Raw genomic sequence first — 24,855 nt, forward strand, 5'->3', positions numbered from 1 at the left:
AAATTGTGCCCTAAAACAATTATATAGACAGCTTTCCAAAAAACTCTAGAGTTGACCCAAAACAATTGCTTATGTAGTAAAAAAAAAAAAAATGAAAAAAAGAACACGATGATGGAAACCACTGGAAATATAATTTTATTACAATTTATAATAAGGGCAATCAAAGTATTCTAAAATTCTTACAAAATACGGGTAACTTTTGAAAAAGGACCCTAACTTAAAAAAGCTCATTCCAGCAGAACCAAACATTATGTTCCATACAGGTATCACTGTTAAAAACATGATTGCACTAAGCAAATTAAGGAAGAGCCATTCAAGGGAACAAACAGCAAAAATTGATACATCACCTGATTTAAAAATGACTTACGGTATATTGGCACAAATGACTAAATATATCTGTACATAATAATATCACATTGTGATTTTGGCAATAACCCTTTAACTAAGAACACAGGCACAACATCCATCACTTTCGTCACTTTCATAACTTTCATCCCTATTGCAACTTTTATAACTTTCTTCACTTTTGCCATTTTCACCACTTTTGTACCTTGTGAAAATGTCACCTATGTAAATTTCGTCACTTTCATCACTTTGGTAAAATTCGTCATTTATTCCAGTTTCATCGCTTTTGTAAAGTTCGTTGCTTTCTCTACTTTTGTAACTTTCATCACCAACAAGGCTTTGCTCTATTACAAGCAAATAATTCAGCTCCTGGATATGTTGTGGCAAGGCTTTGGCAATGCCAACTACCTTGATTCTTCTGGGATCCCAGACACAATCCTCTTCCAGCCCACTGTCAACCATTCCACAATATGGTGGCACCCAGGCAGTATCATAGCCATGTTCATGCCATGTTATCTGCAGAGGGTGACCTTTATAATTAATCTTCTTTACCCTGCCTACACTTACTCTGAGCTTCAGGACAACCTGATCTGATTTGTCGTAAAGTGGGTATCTCAGAGCTTTGTTTATGTCTCTGCTGACATAGACCCCTGGTCCCAGCATTCCATATTCAGATTGCTGAAATCCGCATATAATGATGTCTTTAGCTGCAGAATATGTGGTTCCGTGGTACATTACATAAATCCTTCCATCTTGTGGCAGATCAGAACTGCTGAGAAAAATTTCCTGAAATCCCGGCGAAAACTCTTCTCTCCAAATATCTTCAATTAAGTTTGATAAATATCCAGTGTAAAGTGCCATGATTACTGTAATAAAGAAAAGTGATATGGTGAGTGGAATACTGTCACGGGGATACTAGGTAGACTAAGGCTGAGTACCCGGGCCCCTGTGATATCCCTCAGGCTAGGGAAACCCTGTCTGTCCCTTTCCCAGAAGTTACACTAAAGGTGCGCATGTCTGGGCCGCCAGGCCTGACCCTGTCTCCTGTTTCAGCCCTAAGCTGAAACCACCACCCGCCACCCAGTGAAGAGACCACACACCAATCCCCACAGAAAGCACAGACAGGGAAAACTGAAAAACGCACCACGCCGCAGACACACAGGAATACACTATAATGTGCACAGGGTGTTATGACCCCAATGGCGAGGGTCTCAGAGGAACGTGGAAGTCTGCAGAATACAAAAATCCAGCTCATAGGGCAGTGGTAGCTGGGTTGACCATATATCTACTCCTAACGCCAACACTAGAAGTAGCCGGGGATCATTCCTACGTTGATTCTAGATGACACGCTCCAGCCGGAGAATCTAGCTACCCCTAGTAGAGGAAAACAAAAGACCTTTCTTGCCTCCAGAGAAGGGGACCCCAAAGCTGGATAGAAGCCCCCCACAAATAATAACGGTGAGGTAAGAGGAAATGACAAACACAGAAATGAACCAGGTTTAGCACAGAGAGGCCCGCTAACTGATAGCAGAATAAAGAAAGGTAACTTATATGGTCAACAAAAACCCTATCAAAATCCACACTGGAAATTCAAGAACCCCCGAACCGTCTAACGGTCCGGGGGGAGAACACCAGCCCCCTAGAGCTTCCAGCAAAGGTCAGGATATATATTTGGAACAAGCTGGACAAAAATACAAAACCAAAACAAAATAGCAAAAAGCGGACTTAGCTGATATAACTGGAACCAGGATCAGTAGACAAGAGCACAGCAGACTAGCTCTGATAACTACGTTGCCAGGCATTGAACTGAAGGTCCAGGGAGCTTAAATAGCAACACCCTTAACTAACGACCCAGGTGCAGATAAAAGGAATGACAGAAAAACCAGAGTCAAAAAACTAGTAACCACTAGAGGGAGCAAAAAGTAAATTCACAACAGTACCCCCCCCTTAGTGAGGGGTCACCGAACCCTCACCACGACCACCAGGGCGATCAGGATGAGCGGCATGAAAGGCACGAACTAAATCGGCCGCATGAACATCAGAGGCGACCACCCAGGAATTATCCTCCTGACCATAGCCCTTCCACTTGACCAGGTACTGAAGCCTCCGCCTGGAGAGGCGAGAATCCAAGATCTTCTCCACCACGTACTCCAACTCGCCCTCAACCAACACCGGAGCAGGAGGCTCAGCAGAAGGAACTATAGGCACAATGTACCGCCGCAACAAGGACCTATGAAATACATTGTGAATAGCAAACGACACAGGAAGATCCAGACGAAAAGATACAGGATTAAGGATTTCCAATATCTTGTAAGGCCCAATAAAACGAGGTTTAAATTTGGGAGAGGAGACCTTCATAGGAACAAAGCGGGAAGAAAGCCATACCAAATCCCCAACGCGTAGTCGGGGACCCACACCGCGGCGGCGGTTGGCAAAGCGCTGAGCCCTCTCCTGTGACAACTTCAAGTTGTCCACCACATGATTCCAGATCCGCTGCAACCTATCCACCACAGAATCCACCCCAGGATAGTCAGAAGGCTCCACATGACCCGAAGAAAAGCGAGGATGGAAACCAGAGTTGCAGAAAAAAGGCGAAACCAAGGTGGCGGAACTAGCCCGATTATTAAGGGCAAACTCAGCCAACGGCAAGAATGTCACCCAATCGTCCTGATCAGCAGAGACAAAACACCTCAAATAAGCCTCCAAAGTCTGATTGGTTCGCTCCGTCTGTCCATTAGTCTGAGGATGGAAAGCAGACGAAAACGACAAATCAATGCCCATCCTACTACAAAAGGATCGCCAGAATCTGGAAACGAACTGGGATCCTCTGTCTGACACAATATTCTCAGGGATGCCGTGCAAACGAACCACGTTCTGGAAAAACACAGGAACCAGATCGGAAGAGGAAGGCAGCTTAGGCAAAGGAACCAAATGGACCATCTTTGAGAAGCGATCACATATCACCCAGATAACGGACATGCCCTGGGATAGCGGAAGATCAGAAATGAAATCCATGGAGATATGTGTCCAAGGTCTCTTCGGGACAGGCAAGGGCAAGAGCAAACCGCTGGCACGAGAACAGCAAGGCTTAGCTCGAGCACAAGTCCCACAGGACTGCACAAATGACCGCACATCCCTTGACAAGGAAGGCCACCAAAAGGACCTGGCCACCAGATCTCTGGTGCCAAAAATTCCCGGGTGACCTGCCAACACCGAGGAATGAACCTCGGAAATGACTCTGCTGGTCCACTTATCCGGGACAAACAGTCTGTCAGGTGGACAAGACTCAGGCCTATCAGCCTGAAATCTCTGCAACACACGTCGCAGATCCGGAGAAATAGCTGACAAGATAACTCCATCTTTAAGAATACCAACAGGATCAGCGACTCCAGGAGCATCAGGCACAAAGCTCCTAGAAAGAGCATCGGCCTTCACATTCTTTGAACCTGGTAAATACGAGACAACAAAATCAAAGCGGGAGAAAAACAATGACCAGCGGGCCTGTCTCGGATTAAGGCGTTTAGCAGACTCGAGATACATCAGATTTTTGTGATCAGTCAAGACCACCACACGATGCTTAGCACCCTCGAGCCAATGACGCCACTCCTCAAATGCCCATTTCATGGCCAACAACTCCCGATTGCCCACATCATAATTTCGCTCGGCAGGCGAAAACTTCCTAGAGAAAAAGGCACAAGGTTTCATAACAGAGCAACCAGGGCCTCTCTGCGACAAAACGGCCCCTGCTCCAATCTCTGAAGCATCCACCTCAACCTGAAAGGGAAGTGAGACATCGGGCTGGCACAAAACAGGCGCCGAAGTAAACCGGCGTTTCAACTCCTGGAAAGCCTCCACGGCAGCAGGAGCCCAGTTAGCTACATCGGAGCCCTTCTTGGTCATATCCGTCAAAGGTTTCACAATGCTAGAAAAATTAGCGATAAAACGACGGTAGAAGTTAGCGAAACCCAAGAACTTCTGTAGACTCTTAACTGACGAGGGCTGAGTCCAATCAAGAAAAGCTCGGACCTTGACTGGGTCCATCTCCACAGCAGAAGGGGAAAAAATGAACCCCAAAAAGGGAACCTTCTGTACACCAAAGAGACACTTTGAGCCCTTGACAAACAAAGAATTTTCACGCAAAATTTTAAAGACCAACCTGACCTGCTCCACATGCGAATCCCAATTATCAGAAAAAACCAAAATATCATCCAGATAAACAATCAAAAATTTATCCAGATACTTCCGGAAAATGTCATGCATAAAGGACTGAAAAACTGAAGGCGCATTGGAGAGCCCAAAAGGCATCACCAAGTACTCAAAATGACCTTCGGGCGTATTGAATGCGGTTTTCCATTCATCACCTTGCTTAATGCGCACAAGGTTGTACGCACCACGAAGATCTATCTTGGTGAACCACTTGGCACCTTTAATCCGGGCAAACAAGTCAGACAACAGCGGTAAAGGATACTGAAATTTGACAGTGATCTTATTTAAAAGCCGATAATCAATACAAGGTCTCAAAGATCCGTCCTTTTTTGCCACAAAAAAGAATCCCGCACCAAGAGGGGAAGAAGACGGACGAATATGTCCTTTCTCTAGAGACTCCTTGATATATGAACGCATAGCGGTATGTTCAGGTACCGACAGATTAAACAGTCTTCCCTTAGGAAATTTACTGCCTGGGATCAAATCTATAGCACAGTCACAGTCCCTATGAGGAGGCAGTGCACTGGACTCAGACTCACTGAAGACATCCTGATAATCAGACAAATACTCCGGAACTTCCGAAGGCGTAGAAGAAGCAATAGACACAGGCAGGGAATCCCCATGAATACCACGACAGCCCCAACTTGAGACTGACATAGCCTTCCAGTCCAGGACTGGATTATGGGTCTGTAACCATGGCAGCCCTAAAACAACCAAATCATGCATTTTATGTAAAACCAGGAAACGTATCACCTCGCGGTGTTCAGGAGTCATGCACATGGTAACCTGTGTCCAATACTGCGGTTTATTTGCTGCCAATGGCGTAGCATCAATACCCCTAAGAGGAATAGGATTTTCTAATGGTTCAAGAGTAAAACCACAGTGCTTAGCAAATGACAGATCCATAAGACTCAGGGCAGCACCTGAATCTACAAACGCCATGACAGGAAAAGACGACAGTGAGCAAATCAAAGTTACAGACAGAATAAATTTAGGTTGCAAATTACCAACGGTGACAGGACTAACAACCTTAGCTATACGTTTAGAGCATGCTGAGATAACATGTGTAGAATCACCACAGTAGTAGCACAAGCCATTCCGGCGTCTATGAATTTTCCGCTCATTTCTAGTCAGGATTCTATCACATTGCATTAAATCAGGTGTCTGTTCAGACAACACCATGAGGGAATTTGCGATTTTTCTATCACATTGCACCGAATTAGGTGTCTGTTCAGACAACACCATGAGGGAATTTGCGGTTTTGCGCTCCCGCAACCGCCGGTCAATTTGAATAGCCAGTGCCATAGTATCATTCAGACCTGTGGGAATGGGAAAACCCACCATAACATTCTTAATGGCTTCAGAAAGGCCATTTCTAAAATTAGCGGCCAGTGCACACTCGTTCCAATGTGTCAGCACGGACCATTTCCGAAATTTTTGGCAGTACACTTCAGCCTCGTCCTGCCCCTGAGACATAGCCAGCAAGGCCTTTTCTGCCTGAATCTCAAGATTGGGTTCCTCATAAAGTAAACCGAGCGCCAGAAAAAACGCATTAATATCAGCCAATGCCGGATCTCCTGGCACCAGCGAAAAAGCCCAATCCTGAGGGTCGCCCCGTAAGAACGAAATAACAATTTTTACTTGCTGAGCAGAGTCTCCAGATGAACAGGGTCTCAGGGACAAAAACAATTTACAATTATTCACAAAATTCCTAAACTTAAACCTGTCTCCGGAAAACAGTTCAGGAATCGGTATTTTAGGTTCTGACCTAGGATTACTGATAACATAGTCTTGTATGCCCTGCACACGAGTAGCCAGCTGGTCCACACTTGTAATCAAGGTCTGGACATTCATGTCTGCAGCAAGCATAGCCACTCTGAGGTAAAGGGGAAGAAGAAAAAAAAAAAAAAAACTCAGAATCTTCTTTCTTATAATCCCTCTTCTGCAATGCATTAAACATTTAATACTGGCCTGGCAAACTGTTATGACCCCAATGGCGAGGGTCTCAGAGGAACGTGGAAGTCTGCAGAATACAAAAATCCAGCTCATAGGGCAGTGGTAGCTGGGTTGACCATATATCTACTCCTAACGCCAACACTAGAAGTAGCCGGGGATCATTCCTACGTTGATTCTAGATGACACGCTCCAGCCGGAGAATCTAGCTACCCCTAGTAGAGGAAAACAAAAGACCTTTCTTGCCTCCAGAGAAGGGGACCCCAAAGCTGGATAGAAGCCCCCCACAAATAATAACGGTGAGGTAAGAGGAAATGACAAACACAGAAATGAACCAGGTTTAGCACAGAGAGGCCCGCTAACTGATAGCAGAATAAAGAAAGGTAACTTATATGGTCAACAAAAACCCTATCAAAATCCACACTGGAAATTCAAGAACCCCCGAACCGTCTAACGGTCCGGGGGGAGAACACCAGCCCCCTAGAGCTTCCAGCAAAGGTCAGGATATATATTTGGAACAAGCTGGACAAAAATACAAAACCAAAACAAAATAGCAAAAAGCAAAAAGCGGACTTAGCTGATATAACTGGAACCAGGATCAGTAGACAAGAGCACAGCAGACTAGCTCTGATAACTACGTTGCCAGGCATTGAACTGAAGGTCCAGGGAGCTTAAATAGCAACACCCTTAACTAACGACCCAGGTGCGGATAAAAGGAATGACAGAAAAACCAGAGTCAAAAAACTAGTAACCACTAGAGGGAGCAAAAAGTAAATTCACAACAACAGGGCAAAACTAATACAAATATAGGAAGGAGGAATATGACAAAAGGATAATACTCCACCAGATATGATACTCCTACAAAGACCACCACTCCAGACCAGTATCACTAGGCACAAAGCAAAAGCTATAATCGGCGACGCCCCAAAGTCCAGCACAACTATTTAAAGGCCGTGGGCGTGACCCAGCCTCCAACCAAATTACCAGCTAGATTAACCCATAGCAAGTTGGATAAAGTCTAGCCAACGCCACTGAGCGTGTAGTGGATGTATGTGGAATTACCGCTGTCTGTCGGACGCCCTAGTGTGAACAGCGTCCGACATGACAGACACAGGGCAACATATAGTTTGTAGAATCATGAAGGCTTTTGAAAAAACTATTTGACAACACAGCATCAATCTGGCCATTGGTGCAAGGGTGAATAATTATTAATTATGCCCCATGTACTGTTCCTTTGTTCAGTAGATCAAGGGACATGAGCCATTGTTTCTTGTGAGAGTGTCCGTTGACGCTTGCTGTATGTTTATTTGTGGAATGCCTGCTGATTACGTATTGCATTAGCCCCCTATGGTGTACTAGTCTGCACAACTTGGAGGACAAATATGCAGTCTAATTGAACAATCGAATTACTTACCCTCATCTTCCCCCAATCCTGTGGGATAGTGACCTGAAATGAGAGCTGTGGGATATAAAAGGGGCTTGCCCCGTCACCTGGATGATTCTTCAGGACGACAGCCAAGGAACCACAGTTCCAGCTGATGGAATACAGATTTGCTCCACAGCTTATCACTGAATCTACGAAGTCATTTGAAGAACCCAGCTTGTGACAATCAGGTCATCTGGCCACATACCTCATTGTACTTGGTCAGCTTCCTAAGCTTGTCACTAACTACCGTCTGAGAGTGCCCGCCAAAAGCTGGGTGCAAGTATTTGGGGTAGTTGGCCCTGGATGTCGAACTCATGGAGGTTCTAATCCCTGGTGAGCCAGCAGAAGGCACAGACTCACAGTCATTTGCACCATTTTGTGTACTTGCTGGGAATATACTATATATTGTTGACTGTTGGTGATCCAATAAAATCTTACCGTAGTGTGTACCCTCACCCCATGGTGTCTGAGTAGTGATCTGCCCACGGTGAAGAAGTACGGGTATTCAGTGGGATGAGCCTTGGCCAGTGTAGTCTTTCTAAAGACTGCCAGCTTAGCGGATGAGAGCATCCACTGACCCTTGTGTCTCCAACAATGTATGTTTTTTTTTCCTTTTTTTTTGCAGATTTCTCTTCATTGAATTCTGATCACCTTTACTTTTCAATTCAGTTTAAAGATGGTGTACCAAACTATCTAATCCGAAGGTGTGTCTAAAGGACATGAAGCTTATGGATTGCAGAATATACAGTGGGGCAAAAAAGTATTTAGTCAGTCAGCAATAGTGCAAGTTCCACCACTTAAAAAGATGAGAGGCGTCTGTAATTTACATCAAGGGTAGACCTCAACTATGGGAGACAAACTGAGAAAAAAAAATCCAGAAAATCACATTGTCTGTTTTTTTTATCATTTTATTTGCATATTATGGTGGAAAATAAGTATTTGGTCAGAAACAAACAATCAAGATTTCTGGCTCTCACAGACCTGTAACTTCTTCTTTAAGAGTCTCCTCTTTCCTCCACTCATTACCTGTAGTAATGGCACCTGTTTAAACTTGTTATCAGTATAAAAAGACACCTGTGCACACCCTCAAACAGTCTGACTCCAAACTCCACTATGGTGAAGACCAAAGAGCTGTCAAAGGACACCAGAAACAAAATTGTAGCCCTGCACCAGGCTGGGAAGACTGAATCTGCAATAGCCAACCAGCTTGGAGTGAAGAAATCAACAGTGGGAGCAATAATTAGAAAATGGAAGACATTCAAGACCACTGATAATCTCCCTCGATCTGGGGCTCCACGCAAAATCCCACCCCGTGGGGTCAGAATGATCACAAGAATGGTGAGCAAAAATCCCAGAACCACGCGGGGGGACCTAGTGAATGAACTGCAGAGAGCTGGGACCAATGTAACAAGGCCTACCATAAGTAACACACTAAGCCACCATGGACTCAGATCCTGCAGTGCCAGACGTGTCCCACTGCTTAAGCCAGTACATGTCCGGGCCCGTCTGAAGTTTGCTAGAGAGCATTTGGATGATCCAGAGGAGTTTTGGGAGAATGTCCTATGGTCTGATGAAACCAAACTGGAACTGTTTGGTAGAAACACAACTTGTCGTGTTTGGAGGAAAAAGAATACTGAGTTGCATCCATCAAACACCATACCTACTGTAAAGCATGGTGGTGGAAACATCATGCTTTGGGGCTGTTTCTCTGCAAAGGGGCCAGGACGACTGATCCGGGTACATGAAAGAATGAATGGGGCCATGTATCGTGAGATTTTGAGTGCAAACCTCCTTCCATCAGCAAGGGCATTGAAGATGAAACGTGGCTGGGTCTTTCAACATGACAATGATCCAAAGCACACCGCCAGGGCAACGAAGGAGTGACTCCCCCGGAAGAAGGCACGCACGCCGAAACGCGCGGAGGGGTGGCGCCGCAGGTTTTGAGGTAATCATGCTCTTATAACTTCATACTTTCCTTGCTCTGGTGTTATGTGCTTACTGGACGTTTTTTACCAGCCTAGTGTTATAACTTTGTGGATCACTAGTACATATGCACTGATACAGAGGTGGCTCTTTCTTACTTTGATACCAAGCATGTCCTTTTTTCCTCTTGCCTGCGGCTCTGGTGTAGTTGTCACCTTCAGAGTATCCCAATTAATATTGTTAATATTTTAATTGTGTATTTTGTCCAATAAAGGTTTTTTTTGGTACGATCCCTTTTGGTGCAATGTGTTTATATAGGGTTTAAAAAGGGGCCAGGACGACTGATCCGGGTACATGAAAGAATGAATGGGGCCATGTATCGTGAGATTTTGAGTGCAAACCTCCTTCCATCAGCAAGGGCATTGAAGATGAAACGTGGCTGGGTCTTTCAACATGACAATGATCCAAAGCACACCGCCAGGGCAACGAAGGAGTGGCTTCGTAAGAAGCACTTCAAGGTCCTGGAGTGGCCTAGCCAGTCTCCAGATCTCAACCCTATAGAAAACCTTTGGAGGGAGTTGAAAGTCCATGTTGCCAAGCGAAAAGCCAAAAACATCACTGCTCTAGAGGAGATCTGCATGGAGGAATGGGCCAACATACCAACAACAGTGTGTGGCAACCTTGTGAAGACTTACAGAAAACGTTTGACCTCTGTCATTGCCAACAAAGGATATATTACAAAGTATTGAGATGAAATTTTGTTTCTGACCAAATACTTATTTTCCACCATAATATGCAAATAAAATGATAAAAAAAACAGACAATGTGATTTTCTGTTTTTTTTTTTCTCAGTTTGTCTCCCATAGTTGAGGTCTACCTATGATGTAAATTACAGACGCCTTTCATCTTTTTAAGTGGTGGAACTTGCACTATTGCTGACTGACTAAATACTTTTTTGCCCCACTGTATATTCTAAAAATTAAAGGGGTTGGCCACTACTTTATTAGTGACAAATATCTTTTTATTAGGAGTACAACACCTTACACCCGATACCCTTACTGATCAGCTGCCAATGGCGGCGACAGCCGTATGTTCTCAAATGTTGCTAGAACACAGCAGCTCCATCACAGCCAGGTACTATGGATTCAAAAGAATGAGGATGAAACTGCAGTATCTGGCCATACCACCAGAGAAATGACAGAGCTGCAATTTCCCTTCTGCATGTGAGAACTTCTGGGCGCCAATAGTGTCACATCCCCACCAATCAATTACTAATGCTCTATCCTAAGGATAATTCAACAATAAAAAAGCAGTAGATTGTGCAGTGTGTTAAAGCACACTTCCTCTTTAAAACCTATTTGACACTATTGACACTGTTGACTTCAGCATCTGTAGCATAAACCAAGTAATTACAGCCGTTAGTGTCAATCACCGTTTCCTGCATGTTTATGTACTATGGGGCATTTTGGGGCAATTCATCTACATCTTTGCACCCCTCTTTTTTGGCTTTAAAAAGCATGTTTTCTCAAAAATTTATTTTGTAAAAGTGGCAAGAATTTGTCATGGGTAAGTGGGATTTAGGAGTACCCTTGGTCTACACCCACCCATTTCAAATCCCACCCACTTACATTCTTATTAACATTAGGCACACATACATAAAATACACACAAGCTAATATATTGCATGCACATTTATTCTACACACACATGCACATAGTACAAATACATTGTCAGGATTCAAACCTAGCAGTTCCTATGCACCAGTTGGCAGCTCTTCCTTCTGAGCTATTCAGCTCGCTGGACAGTTAGTACTTATCCAAATACTTGAACCTATGTTGCTGATGTCTCCTCCCTGAGTTTCCTGTTGGTCACCACCCTGAGTTCCTGATTGGTACATTCTGATTTCACACCCTATTTAAACCTGGCCTTGCTCTCAGTTCCTTGTGTGATTATTGAGCTACTTGCCTTTAGTCAAGCCTCCTTCCACCTGTTATTTCTTCAAACGACACTACTGCTCCTGGTAAATGACCTCTGGCTTCCTTGACTACGATTCCTGCTTATTACTTCAAACTACATTGCTGTTTCTGTGTATCGTCTCCTTGGCTATCCAGACTACGCTACCTGCCTGATGCTGCCCCTAGTGTTTGCAATATCACTACCCCAACCAAGTCAGCCTATAACATGCACACATATACCTGCATATTCAGACGCACATTTTTATGATGCACTTGTTGACTCAACGTCAATTTTTTACAAATAATTAATTCATTCATTGCTTTAACAGCTATACTAATATAATATATAATTTATAATTTTAATATAATTATATATTAATAATATAATATATAATTTTTTTTAAGAACATCATTAGCAATCACTGCAAATAGACTGTTCACTATATTGTATGGGTTGCTAGAGTTACACTGATGCCGAATATATCCATGTTATTAACTGATTTATGACATTTCTTTTAAAAAAAAATGTATTAAAAATGTCACACTTGTATCATGTAATTAAAAAGTAAAAAAGATGTGACTTTTGTTTTGCCTCTAAAATAGTTATTTTTACCAGTACAATATGCCTGTAAGGAAGAGGAATGATATTTAGATCTTTTGGCAGAGAAAATTCTCACTACAATTTGCTATGCAGTCTGTGGCTCTTTACTAATGTTTCTTCCTGCCATGCTACAGGTTGTGAGTTTGAATCCTGTGAAAGAGCCTTCTTCAAGAAAAGCAAATATTTAGCTGCGTACAATGGTATCTTCTGACTGCAGACAGATGTCAGGAGAAGAAGAGAAACTACACTTGGAGAAAACAGAACAATCACTAAAGAGTTGTGACTCAGATACAAGTAATGTGACTGAGCACTTGTGCATCTGACAAGGCTGCATATACGGTATGTCTGTACTACCCCCAATACTATGTATTCCCATGTGCGTACTGTAATATGTACTCACCAGATGTAAGAGAATGCAGCCGGGAACTGCACCACCATCTATTAACTTGCCGACTAGTTCAGGTTTCATTTTTAGCTATCTTTATCTACAGACATGATTTTTTTTTTTTTACAGCTGTAGAACGAAGTTATATATTTACTTATATGGTCAAAAAAGACACATATCAATTAATCAATCTTGACCAAAGGGAGGGGAAAGGGAGGAACCTAGAAGGAGCAATAAAGGCACATGCAGATATACATGATATTGCCAGAAGAGTGTGACCACTGACCATCTTACCTACATAAACTTGTCGAAAATCCCATTCCAAGCTACATATAGTCCTGGATCATCTTTTGTAAGTTTAACATCCTCTTTGGAGGCATTTCACAAGATTTTTGAGTGTGTATAAGAATGTGCACTCATTCTTCAAAAAGAGTACTTGTGACTTTGGTTGATGAGGTATGCTGTGCAAATAGTGTTTCACTCTCTCTACAGCTAAACCATGTTCTCTCCTTTTCTGTCTCATAGGATATACGAGTCTCCATAAATACAAGAGTATTTTATATACCGCTTTATGGCTTGGGAACCTACCTTGGCACCTGCTACAGTAGTGCTCACGATGTTTTTTCCATTAAAAATCAGCTGTGACAGAGAACAGGGACGAACTTAGTTATTGAAATGAACCATCCAGCCAGCCCCCTTTAAACACATCACTGGTAACGTACATATACAACACGCTCTGTGATTTTTTTTTTCCACTATAAATGACCACTGAATCACATTGATTCCACATAATATCTTTATGTAGAAGGAACCGAAAGATGTCCAGTACGCTTTTTTGAACAATGTAGGTGTTCTTAGACTAAGAACACTGACAGTGTTTGAAACGCGTAGGGAACTTTTTTTTATCCTTGTCTGTCTGGCAAGGGAGCAAGATAGTACCCTTACTTCTTGGTGCTTGGGTGCAGCATATCATCAAGTGGGTACATCTCCCATGGAACAATTTTGAAGTAAATCCATATTTCAATGGGAAAATGAAGTAATCTGATCATTTTTGAACGAGGGTGTAGGGGTCGTCGGTAGAGTACTAGATTAGCCTAATACTTGTGGGGTCTTCTTGGGCAATTCTGTGAAGAGTAAAGTGAAAATGATGTGATCAAAAGAAAAATTTCATAAAAATGGGATCCTGTGGATGGAAACAACTAATCCTCGAAAGGGATCGTTCTGACAAACAAGCAAAGTTGAAGGTCAAGCATTTTGGCAGAGCTGTTTCAAACTGGCGTGAAAATGCCAAAAGTAGCAACATTTTGAGCAACTGATCATTGTTAAAAAAAAAGACACTTTTTTTTTTTTTTTGGGGGGGGGGGGGGGGGCGTAAAAGCCTTGATGAATCAACCCCATTACTTTTAAACACTTATATTTAGGATTTGGAGATAATGCAGGCTTCATTATTCCTTTCATCCCTGGGCAATTTTCAAATTTTTGTTTTTTCAATTTTGCCTCCTCTACTTCCAAGAGCCATAACTATTTTTTTTATTTTTCCATACACATAGCCATATGAGGGTTTATTTTTGTGGGACAACTTGTACTTTTGAATGACACTATTCATTTTATCATGTACTGCACTGAGAAGCAGTTAAAAAAAAATCCAAGTGTATTGAAATTGCAAAAAGACAATTCTGTGTTGTTTTTTTTTTTTTTATTACGATATTCACACTGTGGTAAAACTGACTCGGAAATATGATTACTCCTTTTAATTGGTGAAAAAAAAATAGAAAATTTTGTTAAAAAAATATATTTTTTCTTTTGTTGCCATTTTCCGAGACTCGGAACGTTTTCATTTTTCAGCATCTGGGTCTATGTGGGCATGTTTTTGTTCCCTCAGCTGATGTTTTTACTGATAACCATGTTAGGGTAAATACGATGTTTTGATCTCATCTTATTGCAATATTGTGGCTGCCAATAATTTGTAGTTCTGGCATTTTTATTTTTTCATTACACCATTTACAAATCTTATTAATTTGTTTTACATTTTGATAGATCAGACTATTACCAATGCAGCTATACGAAATAAGTGTATTTTTTTGTTTTATTTTTAATGGGGCAAAAGAGCGTGATTTCAACTTTTTTATTTTTTTCATTTCTTTAAAACCTTTTTTTCACTTTTTACTGTATTTAATAGTCCCCTTAGGGGGGACTTGAAGCTACGATCGCCAGATCTCTTGTACTATACATAGCAGTGCTATATATAGCGAAAATCATGGCCATAGGATCGCTTTCACAAGAGCATCGTAATGACAGGTACAGGTGGTCATCAACAGACCTCCGGGTGTCATGGCATCCCATCTGTGCGCTGTGATCATGTCAGGGGCATGCCGATGGGGTGGGTGGAATGACGAGCTCAGAACTGGCATGTGTTAAATGTCAATGTCAGAGATTAACCGTGGCAGTTAACAAATTAACAGCTGCGGTCATGCCTTCATTCCACCCAAAGCTGTTAAAGGTACATGATGGCTGATTAAATTAGTCATCATGTGCAGGGAAAGATTCAAGCTCGGTGTGCAAATCCGCATTAATGGCAAGGCTACTCCTTTTGACATACATGTACGTCAAAAGCAGTGAAGGAGTTAAAGAGGGTATCAGAAATCTGATAAAGCACTCCTAATACCTTCTAGGGGTAAATTCGGATGCCGGTGCTCTTTAACTTTCAGCCAAAGAATGTCAGTTATGGTTGGAAACATCCATTTTCATCAAGTTTAGACTAATGTATATAGACACCTATAGTGCCACATAGATGTAACCTGATTGACTACAAATATGGTCTAATGAGCCCGGGGCAGGTTTCTTAGAAAAATTTTTTACAGCAGGTTATCTCGGCTTTAAAGTCCAAAGTTCAAAGCTACAATAAAATAACACATAATAATTGTAAGTAGCTCAGTATGTAAAAGGATTTTACATTGCAGGAAATTGTGTATGTAGGTTAGACAACGAAGAGGAAAGTCCCCTAAGAATCGGCTTTTATGGTGGACATACTGTACCTATTTTTGCCCGTTTTGAATTGTGTTGCGACTCATATGAAGAGTCTCAAGGATCGTAGCTAATTCCAGAATACCAAGCCCTCTACACCGTCATGCAGGCAAGATGACAGAACCAGGTGAGCACCGGCCACTGTGGAGACGGTTACATTATATACAGTAGTTTAGTAAGGTGACACTTGTACATGGATCTGTAATGGGTGCCGATGGATATTGTCAACTCTGAAATTCCAGTTATTATATTGTGAGAACTTTAGTTATTTAATATTTTTGTTGAAGGAAAGCTCCTAGCCAAGTTTGAAAGGATTTTCTACTTACACCAACATGTTTCAGACCACAGTCCGCAGACTTTTACCAATCATATCAGTCCATGCCCTTAATGTGGCTCACTATCTAATTTTCTCTATGTGAGAAATAAACACTAAGGTCAGTTTTGTAGGAATCAGATTATCCGATGTTTTGGGGAGTGTGGGATGAACCCATAGAAAACCCCAAAAGAATTTACAAGCTCCATGAAAATTTTACTCTTGGTTGAATTCATACCCAAGACCCCAGATGTCTGATGCAACTCAGATGCGATCCTAGACAATTCCTTCTGGTTGGAAAAATCACCTATCAGCAAGGTATCCTACTGTTGGGACTTCTAGAAATCAGATGTAATCTTCAAGGAAACCTTGCAAGAAGTGTTCAGTTTTCCAGCAGTGCCATCGAAGGAAGATAATAATTCTGCCTGATCTGGTGGCATTTGTTGAATCAACATGTTTAAATAAACTGTTGTCTGGGCACAATGAAAGACTCAAGAGAGAAGGGTTGCCATTTGGCTTTTGGAGCACAATTTTTGCTGGAAATGTTTGTGGACACCCTGTGCATCTGCTGAGATCCTGACCACATTTTGAAAATGACACGAGAGGTATAGTAAAAACAAACCGTAGAGCTGGGGAGACCAAAAGCGCAGATAGGGTCTTATCTGATAGCCAAGTAGTATAAGATGCTATAGGTACGCTCAACTGATAGGGTTGTGGCAGCCACAACACCTATAGAAGCATGTAAAGGCTGCAACAGGATCACCAAGGAGGTACAAAGCAATGAATAAGGAATGCTGTGGTTTAAAGTCTGCGCTGCCCAATGTTCCAAAAATGTGATCACATGCGGAGGTGAAGCATGAATGCGGTTTATTTGTCAACGCGCTTCAAGGCTTCCAAACCTCTTCATCGGGACGAAATCATTGTGGTTTGTGATGAAAAAATTTGGGAACCTTGAAACACATTGGAAAATAAACTGCATTCATGCTTCACCTCCGCATGTGATCGCATTTTTGGAACCTTGGGCAGCGCCGACTTTAAACCACCGCATTCTTCATTCATTACGAGAGGTATAGTAATCATTCTGACCCTAAGCTTGAATGTTTAGTACCTGGAGCACAGTGAAAAGTGCATCTTTCCAAAATTATGCTATTTAATATCCAACATGTGGCACTGGAGACAAATACTACAAAAATTGTAAAGTGGGTTCTTGGGTGCAGCAATATCATAAATTTGGGCACAAACTGGTGGACCCAGGGATCTGCCAATATGTGAATTGTGATCGATAAAGACAGTCCTCTTGTCTGTATACTTGGCCAGCAACATACCGTATTCTCACTGTATAGTTGCCATTCAATCATACTTTCTGAGTGCTGTGGCAAGCAGGTGACCTGTCATTATTATAATTTATGATAGGTACCATTTTTCTTACCTTTTTTATTGCTACTTTTGGGAGGCATGATGAATACAACCAGCAATTCTGGAAAACTCTTCCATATTTTTTTTAAAGACTTCTCCTACTTTTATTGCACTGTTTTACTCTCAAGAAAATGCTCAAATCTATAAACAGTTCTGTCTTCAGTGAAGGATCAAATTACAGCTGCTGCCTAAAGTTGCTTCTTTCTCCAATTATGAACACTTCTTTTCTTCCCTTTGCCTCCTAAACTCATCATTCACTGTAAAAGAGCTAGAAACCATCTGGGTCAAAATAAGAACTTCCACATCAACAAGGGATCGGATTACACCTGCCTATTAAAATCTATGAAAAGGATGGAAAAGCAGAGTGAGACAAATTCCAACTATGCTGCTGCTTTCTAGTAAGTGTTTTTTTTCTCTCCCTAAATGCTTGATTCACAATCACAGCTACACTGCTCAGTACTGCTATATAATATCCTCCATGCTGCTTTGGAGCATGCACTGTAAAGAGACAGGAGAGGAGGATTCCTGCACATCGGTATGGAGGAAGGGAGACACTACATAAGCTAGTGGTCAGGAGAACTTCATTCCCTGGAAAGCGAGAAGTCCAGGAAACTAGAGGCAAAAGAGTCATGCTTTCCTGAACACAGAAGATGAGCATAACTCTTTAAATCATAACCATTTCATAAAAGTTTTATTGAAAATTTTTTACAATTGGTTTTATGCTTTCACTTCTTTATTATTACATGAGAGTGGTTGTCCAAGAGGGATTTCTGAGTCTTCATGTAAGGCCTAGAAGGTCTATGAGGCCATGATACATGTACATAGGGGCTGAGATACTAAAACTGGCATAGCTGGTATGAGTGAAATTCATTAAGAGGAACACACTTAATGAATTTGGTTCATCTCCTCTATGGCGTGCACCTTTGTGTACCTTGCCAGAAATGGTACTCTAGTCAGAGACTGGAAAAACATCTCTGGCATTAAAAATGACTGTGCAGCGCCCCAGAGTCCTGGTCGTTGCAGTACTGTGGCTCCGCCACTATGGGGAGCTATGGTGCGTCCGATGGCACTGAAGGAGTTCATCTGATCAGGTATCACAGACACCAATACATTTCACAGCCGGGCCTCCGGGGGGAGCTAAGGGTGCTATTCATTAGGCCACTCCCCACCATAGTGGGTAAACTGGGGGTCAGGCAGGAAGTTAGATCAGAAAGCTGACTGGGTTGGAACCAGGCAACACCTTGTGGCAGAGGGTGTTGTAGGGGAAGATACAGTAGGGTCTCTGTCAGGGGTGGGATCCTGACAGAGGCTTGGCAACGAGAACGAACGTAACGGGACCGTGCCTGCTCCGGGTAGCGGCGGTGCCCAAGAAAGGATTAGAAGAGAGATAGATTGTGCTGAGTGAGAAACGGGATCACGCAAATGAGAAATACCAGTAGGAGTCGTGCTGTAAGACCGAAGCAACATCCTACTGAGGCGCACTACCGGTGGCCGGAACGCCGAGGGAGTAGAATAACATTCAGCTTCAAGCAATACTCCAAACAGCGGCAGGACAGTCAGTCTCAGGCGGGCTGTCTAACTCAAATCACCTATGAAGTCTTGGGAGGCAATTGTGGGAGAGGGGCGTCTCTAGGGTCCCGGAAGAACTCCAGGCCTACCCGTCAAACGGGTGCCGTTCCTACCCGAACCTCAGGGAGGGACGGAGGATTAGCAGAACATCATCTAGTCGAGTTGTGAGGGAACTTAAGAAACAGACACAACAGTTGTGGGGTACTTTCCGTAAGCGCAGCAGGGAAGGACTACAACACATAGCGCTAGGGGGAAGGCACAGATTTCCTCCTGTGAAGAGAACTCTGGAAGTGTCATTGGACCGGCCGGACTTGCGCAGCCTGGTGAGCCGTATTCTGGACTGAGGACTCAGAGATCTTCAGTAAAGAGGTAAAGAGACTGCAACCTGGTGTCCTCGTTATTTACTGCGACCTGCACCCCACAACTGCACCGTTACAACACCACTTATTGTACTGGACGTCCCCCACTGACAGACAGGGCCACGGACCGGGTCTAGCCACCGTGACAACCCCAGAACTGGACAGAGACTCTCAGAGGCCCGGCTCCGGGTGCCCCTCGGCCCTGCGGCGGTGTGGGGGCGCTCCAATTTGGCGTCACAAACAGGATTTACTTAAGCCTGAAGAATCAGGTCATGTGTGCCTTGGAACTGTGACTTATTGTGCTTGGACTGTACTTTATTGAAAGCCTGTGCTGTGCCATTAACCGCCAAAACCGCCACCATTGCCGCGCTGAGGAAAGGCGCAGGAGAAGAAGAGGGGTGTGGAGTAGGCGTAGACGAGCTAGAGAGCGCGAAGAACAATGGCCGCCCAGTCTAAACATTTCTTGGTCCTGAGGACGTGTCCGTCAACAGCCGAGGTCCGCCTCCTAATCCTGTTTGGAGGGTGGAGACCATGGAGACGGGGCCGCCCACGAAAGAGACCGCGGGAAGAAGACACCGAAGAAGGAGCAAAGATGGCGACACCGAGAATCCCGCGGGGGACTGATCCGATCCAGCCCTTAGGCTGCACCGCCTGACACAGCCCCAGATGCACCAGCGTTGCGGGAACTGACCCTCACGGAGCTACCGGTGGGCCGATCCCCCTTGCCACCATCGGAGGAGTGTGTAGCTGCAGCCGAGGCTCGCCAGATAGCGCGACGCGTGGAGGCCGATGCTCGCGTGCTTGCCCGGCTGGGTCGGCCCACAGAAGTCCACCTATCTCCGGTGTCCCCTGTTCCTTCCCACCCGGCCGCGGCTGAAGGTACGCTGCAGGCACAGGGCATGAAGATCCTGCCGGAGGCTGAGCACCTGCGGCGCATGATGGCTGCATGGCGGAACCGACCGCAACCGGCAGCCCAGATTGATTTGACCACTGTCGCGGAGGTCCCATCGTCCCACTGGGGTGTGGTGGTCTCCTTTAACCCCCGATATGGAAGAGGGGTTATCCAGGAGATCGGGGAGCCGCTACAAGTCCACGTGGACCGGAGGGAGGTCGAGCACTGCGGAGGGAGGTTTGCTCGCGACCTGGAGCCCGGTGATGCCGTGACTTACACCCGGTAGAGGAGAGCAACAGGCGAAGCTGGCTGGATGGCACGGGGCGTCCAGCGATGCGTTGCGCTCCAGGCCACCGCTGAAACATCCGACGATGAACCTCCCGCCGAAAAGGCCAAAGAACCTGACCCAGCAGAACAGCAGAGAACCCGGACCCACCGTGTGCCTTGGGGGCGTGCAGGATCCTCGGTGAGAAGAGCATCCCGGCGAGGGATCTTGTCGTTGCTGGGACCAGAGCCACTTCCTGGTGAGGCAGCACGGCCCGTTGGCTTGGTGAGGCCCGGGAGGAAACCACCTGCTGCGCCAAAATGAGTAAGCATGAATGCTTTGACAATGTAAATAGTTCTCCCTTTGTTTACTGTTTGCTGCTAAACCCGTTCAGGGTTAACTTTTTAAAGGGATCCCTTTGTTGACCCGGGATCCCTATTGTTTGTTTTTGGTTGTTTTTCTAAAGTTTTTGCACAAGTTTTAGTTGAAAAGAACTGCTGTAATCATGAACAGTGCATGATGCGAACTTTTTGTATATAGTTAGCACCTTATTAAAGGTGCTCCCTACTGGTTTTACTTAAAGAAGGACTCTTTGTGAAGATACCACACTGGAACCTTTGCTGAGTAAGGACTGGTAGCTTGAGAAGAAATGCTACCTCATAGAGACTTGGTCCCTTCTTAAAGGGGATGTTCAATTGTTGCACTTAAACGGTGATATTGCTTTAAGACAGGTAGCAATAATGTTCGATGAAAGAAAGTGATGATAATGTGTACATGAGAAAGTTATATGTATCCAACCAGTTAATTGTGAAGAAATGATGATGATGTTTCTCGGAAGAAAAGGAATGATTGATAATGTTGATAGAAAGTGGGGATAGAAGGTAAACCCTGAGTCCTCCATAGAAAGTTAGTTTATTGTAAAGAAAGAGTTAATAATGTGTTACAGAGGACAGAAAGTGAACCCGTAGGGGTTAGGAAGTGAGTCCTCCTAGGAGCCATACGTAGATGGCTCAGTGCTTCTAAAACTGAAAGTAATGTTATGATCTATACTGTGTATAGAAGTTGAAAAGGCGGTAGGCCCTGGCTGAACGGGGCGGTCCTGTAACAGAAAGGAGAGGCAGTAGGTCCTGCAGATTTAAAGAAGGAGAGTGAAAAAGTTAAATTACCTTATAATGTGATTATAGGAAGGTCTTTAGTGGATACAGAGTGTATGTCCTTAAAGGCAACGTTAAAGTATTGTTCAGCAATTTTTGCACTTAGTAGAATACCCGGTTGGGTAAGAAGAGTTATTTATAGCATGTTGCTATGTTATTTAACCATGTTTGTAACGTTCAAGTGTCCTTACCTCCCATAAAGGGAAGCCTGTTCAAGTATACTTATTGTTATTGCACTCAACAAAATTGTATGTCTTTTTGCTAAACTTGTATTGTTGTTTTCTTCCCAGTCCCGGAGTACTGTGTTTAACCAGGGGGGAGTGCAGCGCCCCAGAGTCCTGGTCGTTGCAGTACTGTGGCTCCACCACTATGGGGAGCTATGGTGCGTCCCATGGCACTGAAGGAGTTCATCTGATCAGGTATCACAGACACCAATACATTTCACAGCCGGGCCTCCGGGGGGGAGCTAAGGGTGCTATTCATTAGGCCACTCCCCACCATAGTGGGTAAACTGGGGGTCAGGCAGGAAGTTAGATCAGAAAGCTGACTGGGTTGGAACCAGGCAACACCTTGTGGCAGAGGGTGTTGTAGGGGAAGATACAGTAGGGTCTCTGTCAGGGGTGGGATCCTGACAGAGGCTTGGCAATGAGAACGAACGTAACGGGACCGTGCCTGCTCCGGGTAGCGGCGGTGCCCAAGAAAGGATTAGAAGAGAGATAGATTGTGCTGAGTGAGAAACGGGATCACGCAAAGGAGAAATACCAGTAGGAGTCGTGCTGTAAGACCGAAGCAACATCCTACTGAGGCGCACTACCGGTGGCCGGAACGCCGAGGGAGTAGAATAACATTCAGCTTCAAGCAATACTCCAAACAGCGGCAGGACAGTCAGTCTCAGGCGGGCTGTCTAACTCAAATCACCTATGAAGTCTTGGGAGGCAATTGTGGGAGAGGGGCGTCTCTAGGGTCCCGGAAGAACTCCAGGCCTACCCGTCAAACGGGTGCCGTTCCTACCCGAACCTCAGGGAGGGACGGAGGATTAGCAGAAAATCATCTAGTCGAGTTGTGAGGGAACTTAAGAAACAGACACAACAGTTGTGGGGTACTTTCCGTAAGTGCAGCAGGGAAGGACTACAACACATAGCGCTAGGGGGAAGGCACAGATTTCCTCCTGTGAAGAGAACTCTGGAAGTGTCATTGGACCGGCCGGACTTGCGCAGCCTGGTGAGCCGTATTCTGGACTGAGGACTCAGAGATCTTCAGTAAAGAGGTAAAGAGACTGCAACCTGGTGTCCTCGTTATTTACCGCGACCTGCACCCCACAACTGCACCGTTACAACACCACTTATTGTACTGGACGTCCCCCACTGACAGACAGGGCCACGGACCGGGTCTAGCCACCGTGACAACCCCAGAACTGGACAGAGACTCTCAGAGGCCCGGCTCCGGGTGCCCCTCGGCCCTGCGGCGGTGTGGGGGCGCTCCAACTGCACTTTTAAAGAATTTCATGGGTAGGCGTAGCCACGCTGAATCCCGATTCTGCCCATTTTGGCAGAACTAATTCAAACTGGTGTGTAAAGGCTATTATTCTGATGTAAAGGCTGTGAGGAAATGCTTGCATTGTGTACTCCTGACTGGAGTAGCATTTCTGGTGAGGTACACAGAGGTGTGCGCCACAGAAGGGATACAGCAGTTATAGAAGTAAAATAGTGAAAAAATTTTAATGACACCCATTTTTTTAGGCACATTTATATGCATTCAAGTTTAAAAAATGCCCCCAAAATGGACAATCCTTTTAATTGATATTCTTTGTTGGTTCCTAGACCCAAGATCCTGGAGAACAGCACCAGCATCTGGTAACAAATTACTCTATGTGTATTTGACGATGCCAAAGGAAACAGGTGAGTGAAAATCATTTGGATGTATTAGATCATACTTCTAAGGTGACTTCCACAATTTTTTTGCATCATTATAACAAACGAAAACCAGGAGATCAGGAACTCTGTTGGCACTTTCACTATATAACCCAATGTTGCAACCAATAACACACAGCAGAAACATTCGGAAGAGTTTTAATGCGATCAACTCCCTTCCCTCCCTAAGTATTGTTCTTCCACTGGTCTTATTTCAGTCCTCTGTTCTCTTTCTAAAGAATTCAATGTTCAGTTTGCAAACAAAATATCATATTGCAGATCCTTTATGGTGAGTTGATTGTGTGGTTTCCTAGGATATTTACTATTATCGGCTTCTGATGTTTGCCTCTGTAAGTGGATATTTTTGGATGCAAGTATTGAGTAATTAGACTAAATCCTATGTATTTTCACAAGTAATCTTTGGCCTTGTATTCCTTATCATAAGAATAATGTTGGGTTATGGATTTGATGATCCTTCCATGTTGTTCCACAATAATACAAGAAAACTCCTTTTCCAGTTCACAGGTTCTCCTAAGAACACTTATATTCCTTTCAAAGAAATGGCAGAAAAACATCCTGGAAGAAGATTCTACACCATGTACCATGGGACAAGAGTAGATGCCGCTTATAATATTATCAACAATGGATTTGCAGTTTCTACTGATGGGATGTTGGGAAATGGAGTTTATGCTAGTAGAGATGTGGAGAAGGCTTCAAGATACCCACTAAATACAACAGATCCAAAAGTTGTATTGAAGCTTAAAGTAAGAGTAGGAAAAGTTAAGAAGATTGACAGTCAACAACACCCTATGCGACTTACCTGGCACGATCATGGGTACGACACTGCTTGGGTGCCTCCAGAATGTGGCATGGTTTGGAGTGGTCTTCAGGAAAACTGTATTTATGAACCTTGGAGGATTAAAGTGGTCGATGTTGTGAGGGGTCCTGATGAACATGTCAATTCTTTAAGATCCTTAATTGCCGCCAAGAACTGAGATGACAGAAGAAGTGTTGTGAGCAGATATGCAGATGCTTGCAGATAGAATGATTTTATTAAGAGGTTCCTACAAAGAGAATTTTCTCATATTTAGTCAAAACATTAGCTTCAGACTTGGCGCTATACTAAGCTGTGTGACATTACCATTTTGTACCAAGTGTTT

At 43.9% G+C, this 24,855-nt stretch overlaps 1 protein-coding gene and 1 long non-coding RNA gene across 3 annotated transcripts; one reads left to right on the forward strand and one right to left on the reverse strand.

Moving 5' to 3' along the window:
• Nucleotides 1-119: 119 nt before the first annotated feature.
• Nucleotides 120-24,831, reverse strand: LOC143764333 (uncharacterized). The gene is made up of 2 exons (XM_077249798.1): nt 24,516-24,831; nt 120-1,211 (listed from the first exon to the last, which is right to left on the reverse strand). Exons 1-2 carry the CDS (start codon nt 24,649-24,651, stop codon nt 439-441), a joined length of 909 nt encoding a protein of 302 aa, XP_077105913.1. The 5' UTR covers nt 24,652-24,831; the 3' UTR covers nt 120-438.
• On the forward strand, nt 15,711-24,517 carry LOC143764344 (uncharacterized). Of its 2 annotated transcripts, XR_013213153.1 has the most exons (4): nt 15,711-15,944; nt 17,813-17,944; nt 23,606-23,683; nt 24,214-24,517. It is a non-coding gene; the product is annotated as an uncharacterized LOC143764344 (long non-coding RNA). The 2 variants fall into 2 exon arrangements; XR_013213152.1 differs by lacking the exon at nt 15,711-15,944 and having other exon boundaries at nt 17,617-17,944.
• Nucleotides 24,832-24,855: the final 24 nt, after the last annotated feature.

Source organism: Ranitomeya variabilis, chromosome 4 (genome assembly GCF_051348905.1).
Source record: "Ranitomeya variabilis isolate aRanVar5 chromosome 4, aRanVar5.hap1, whole genome shotgun sequence".
NCBI classification, from domain to species: Eukaryota; Metazoa; Chordata; class Amphibia; order Anura; family Dendrobatidae; genus Ranitomeya; species Ranitomeya variabilis.

Bases quoted from the DNA above. Each gene is read 5' to 3' on its own strand.
- LOC143764333 (XM_077249798.1), bottom strand. From the start codon at position 24,651: ATGTTCATCAGGACCCCTCACAACATCGACCACTTTAATCCTCCAAGG. The intron at 1,212-24,515 runs GTAAGTCGCATA...TCTTTATTACAG, and splicing joins CGTACCCATGATCGTGCCAG to TAATCATGGCACTTTACACT.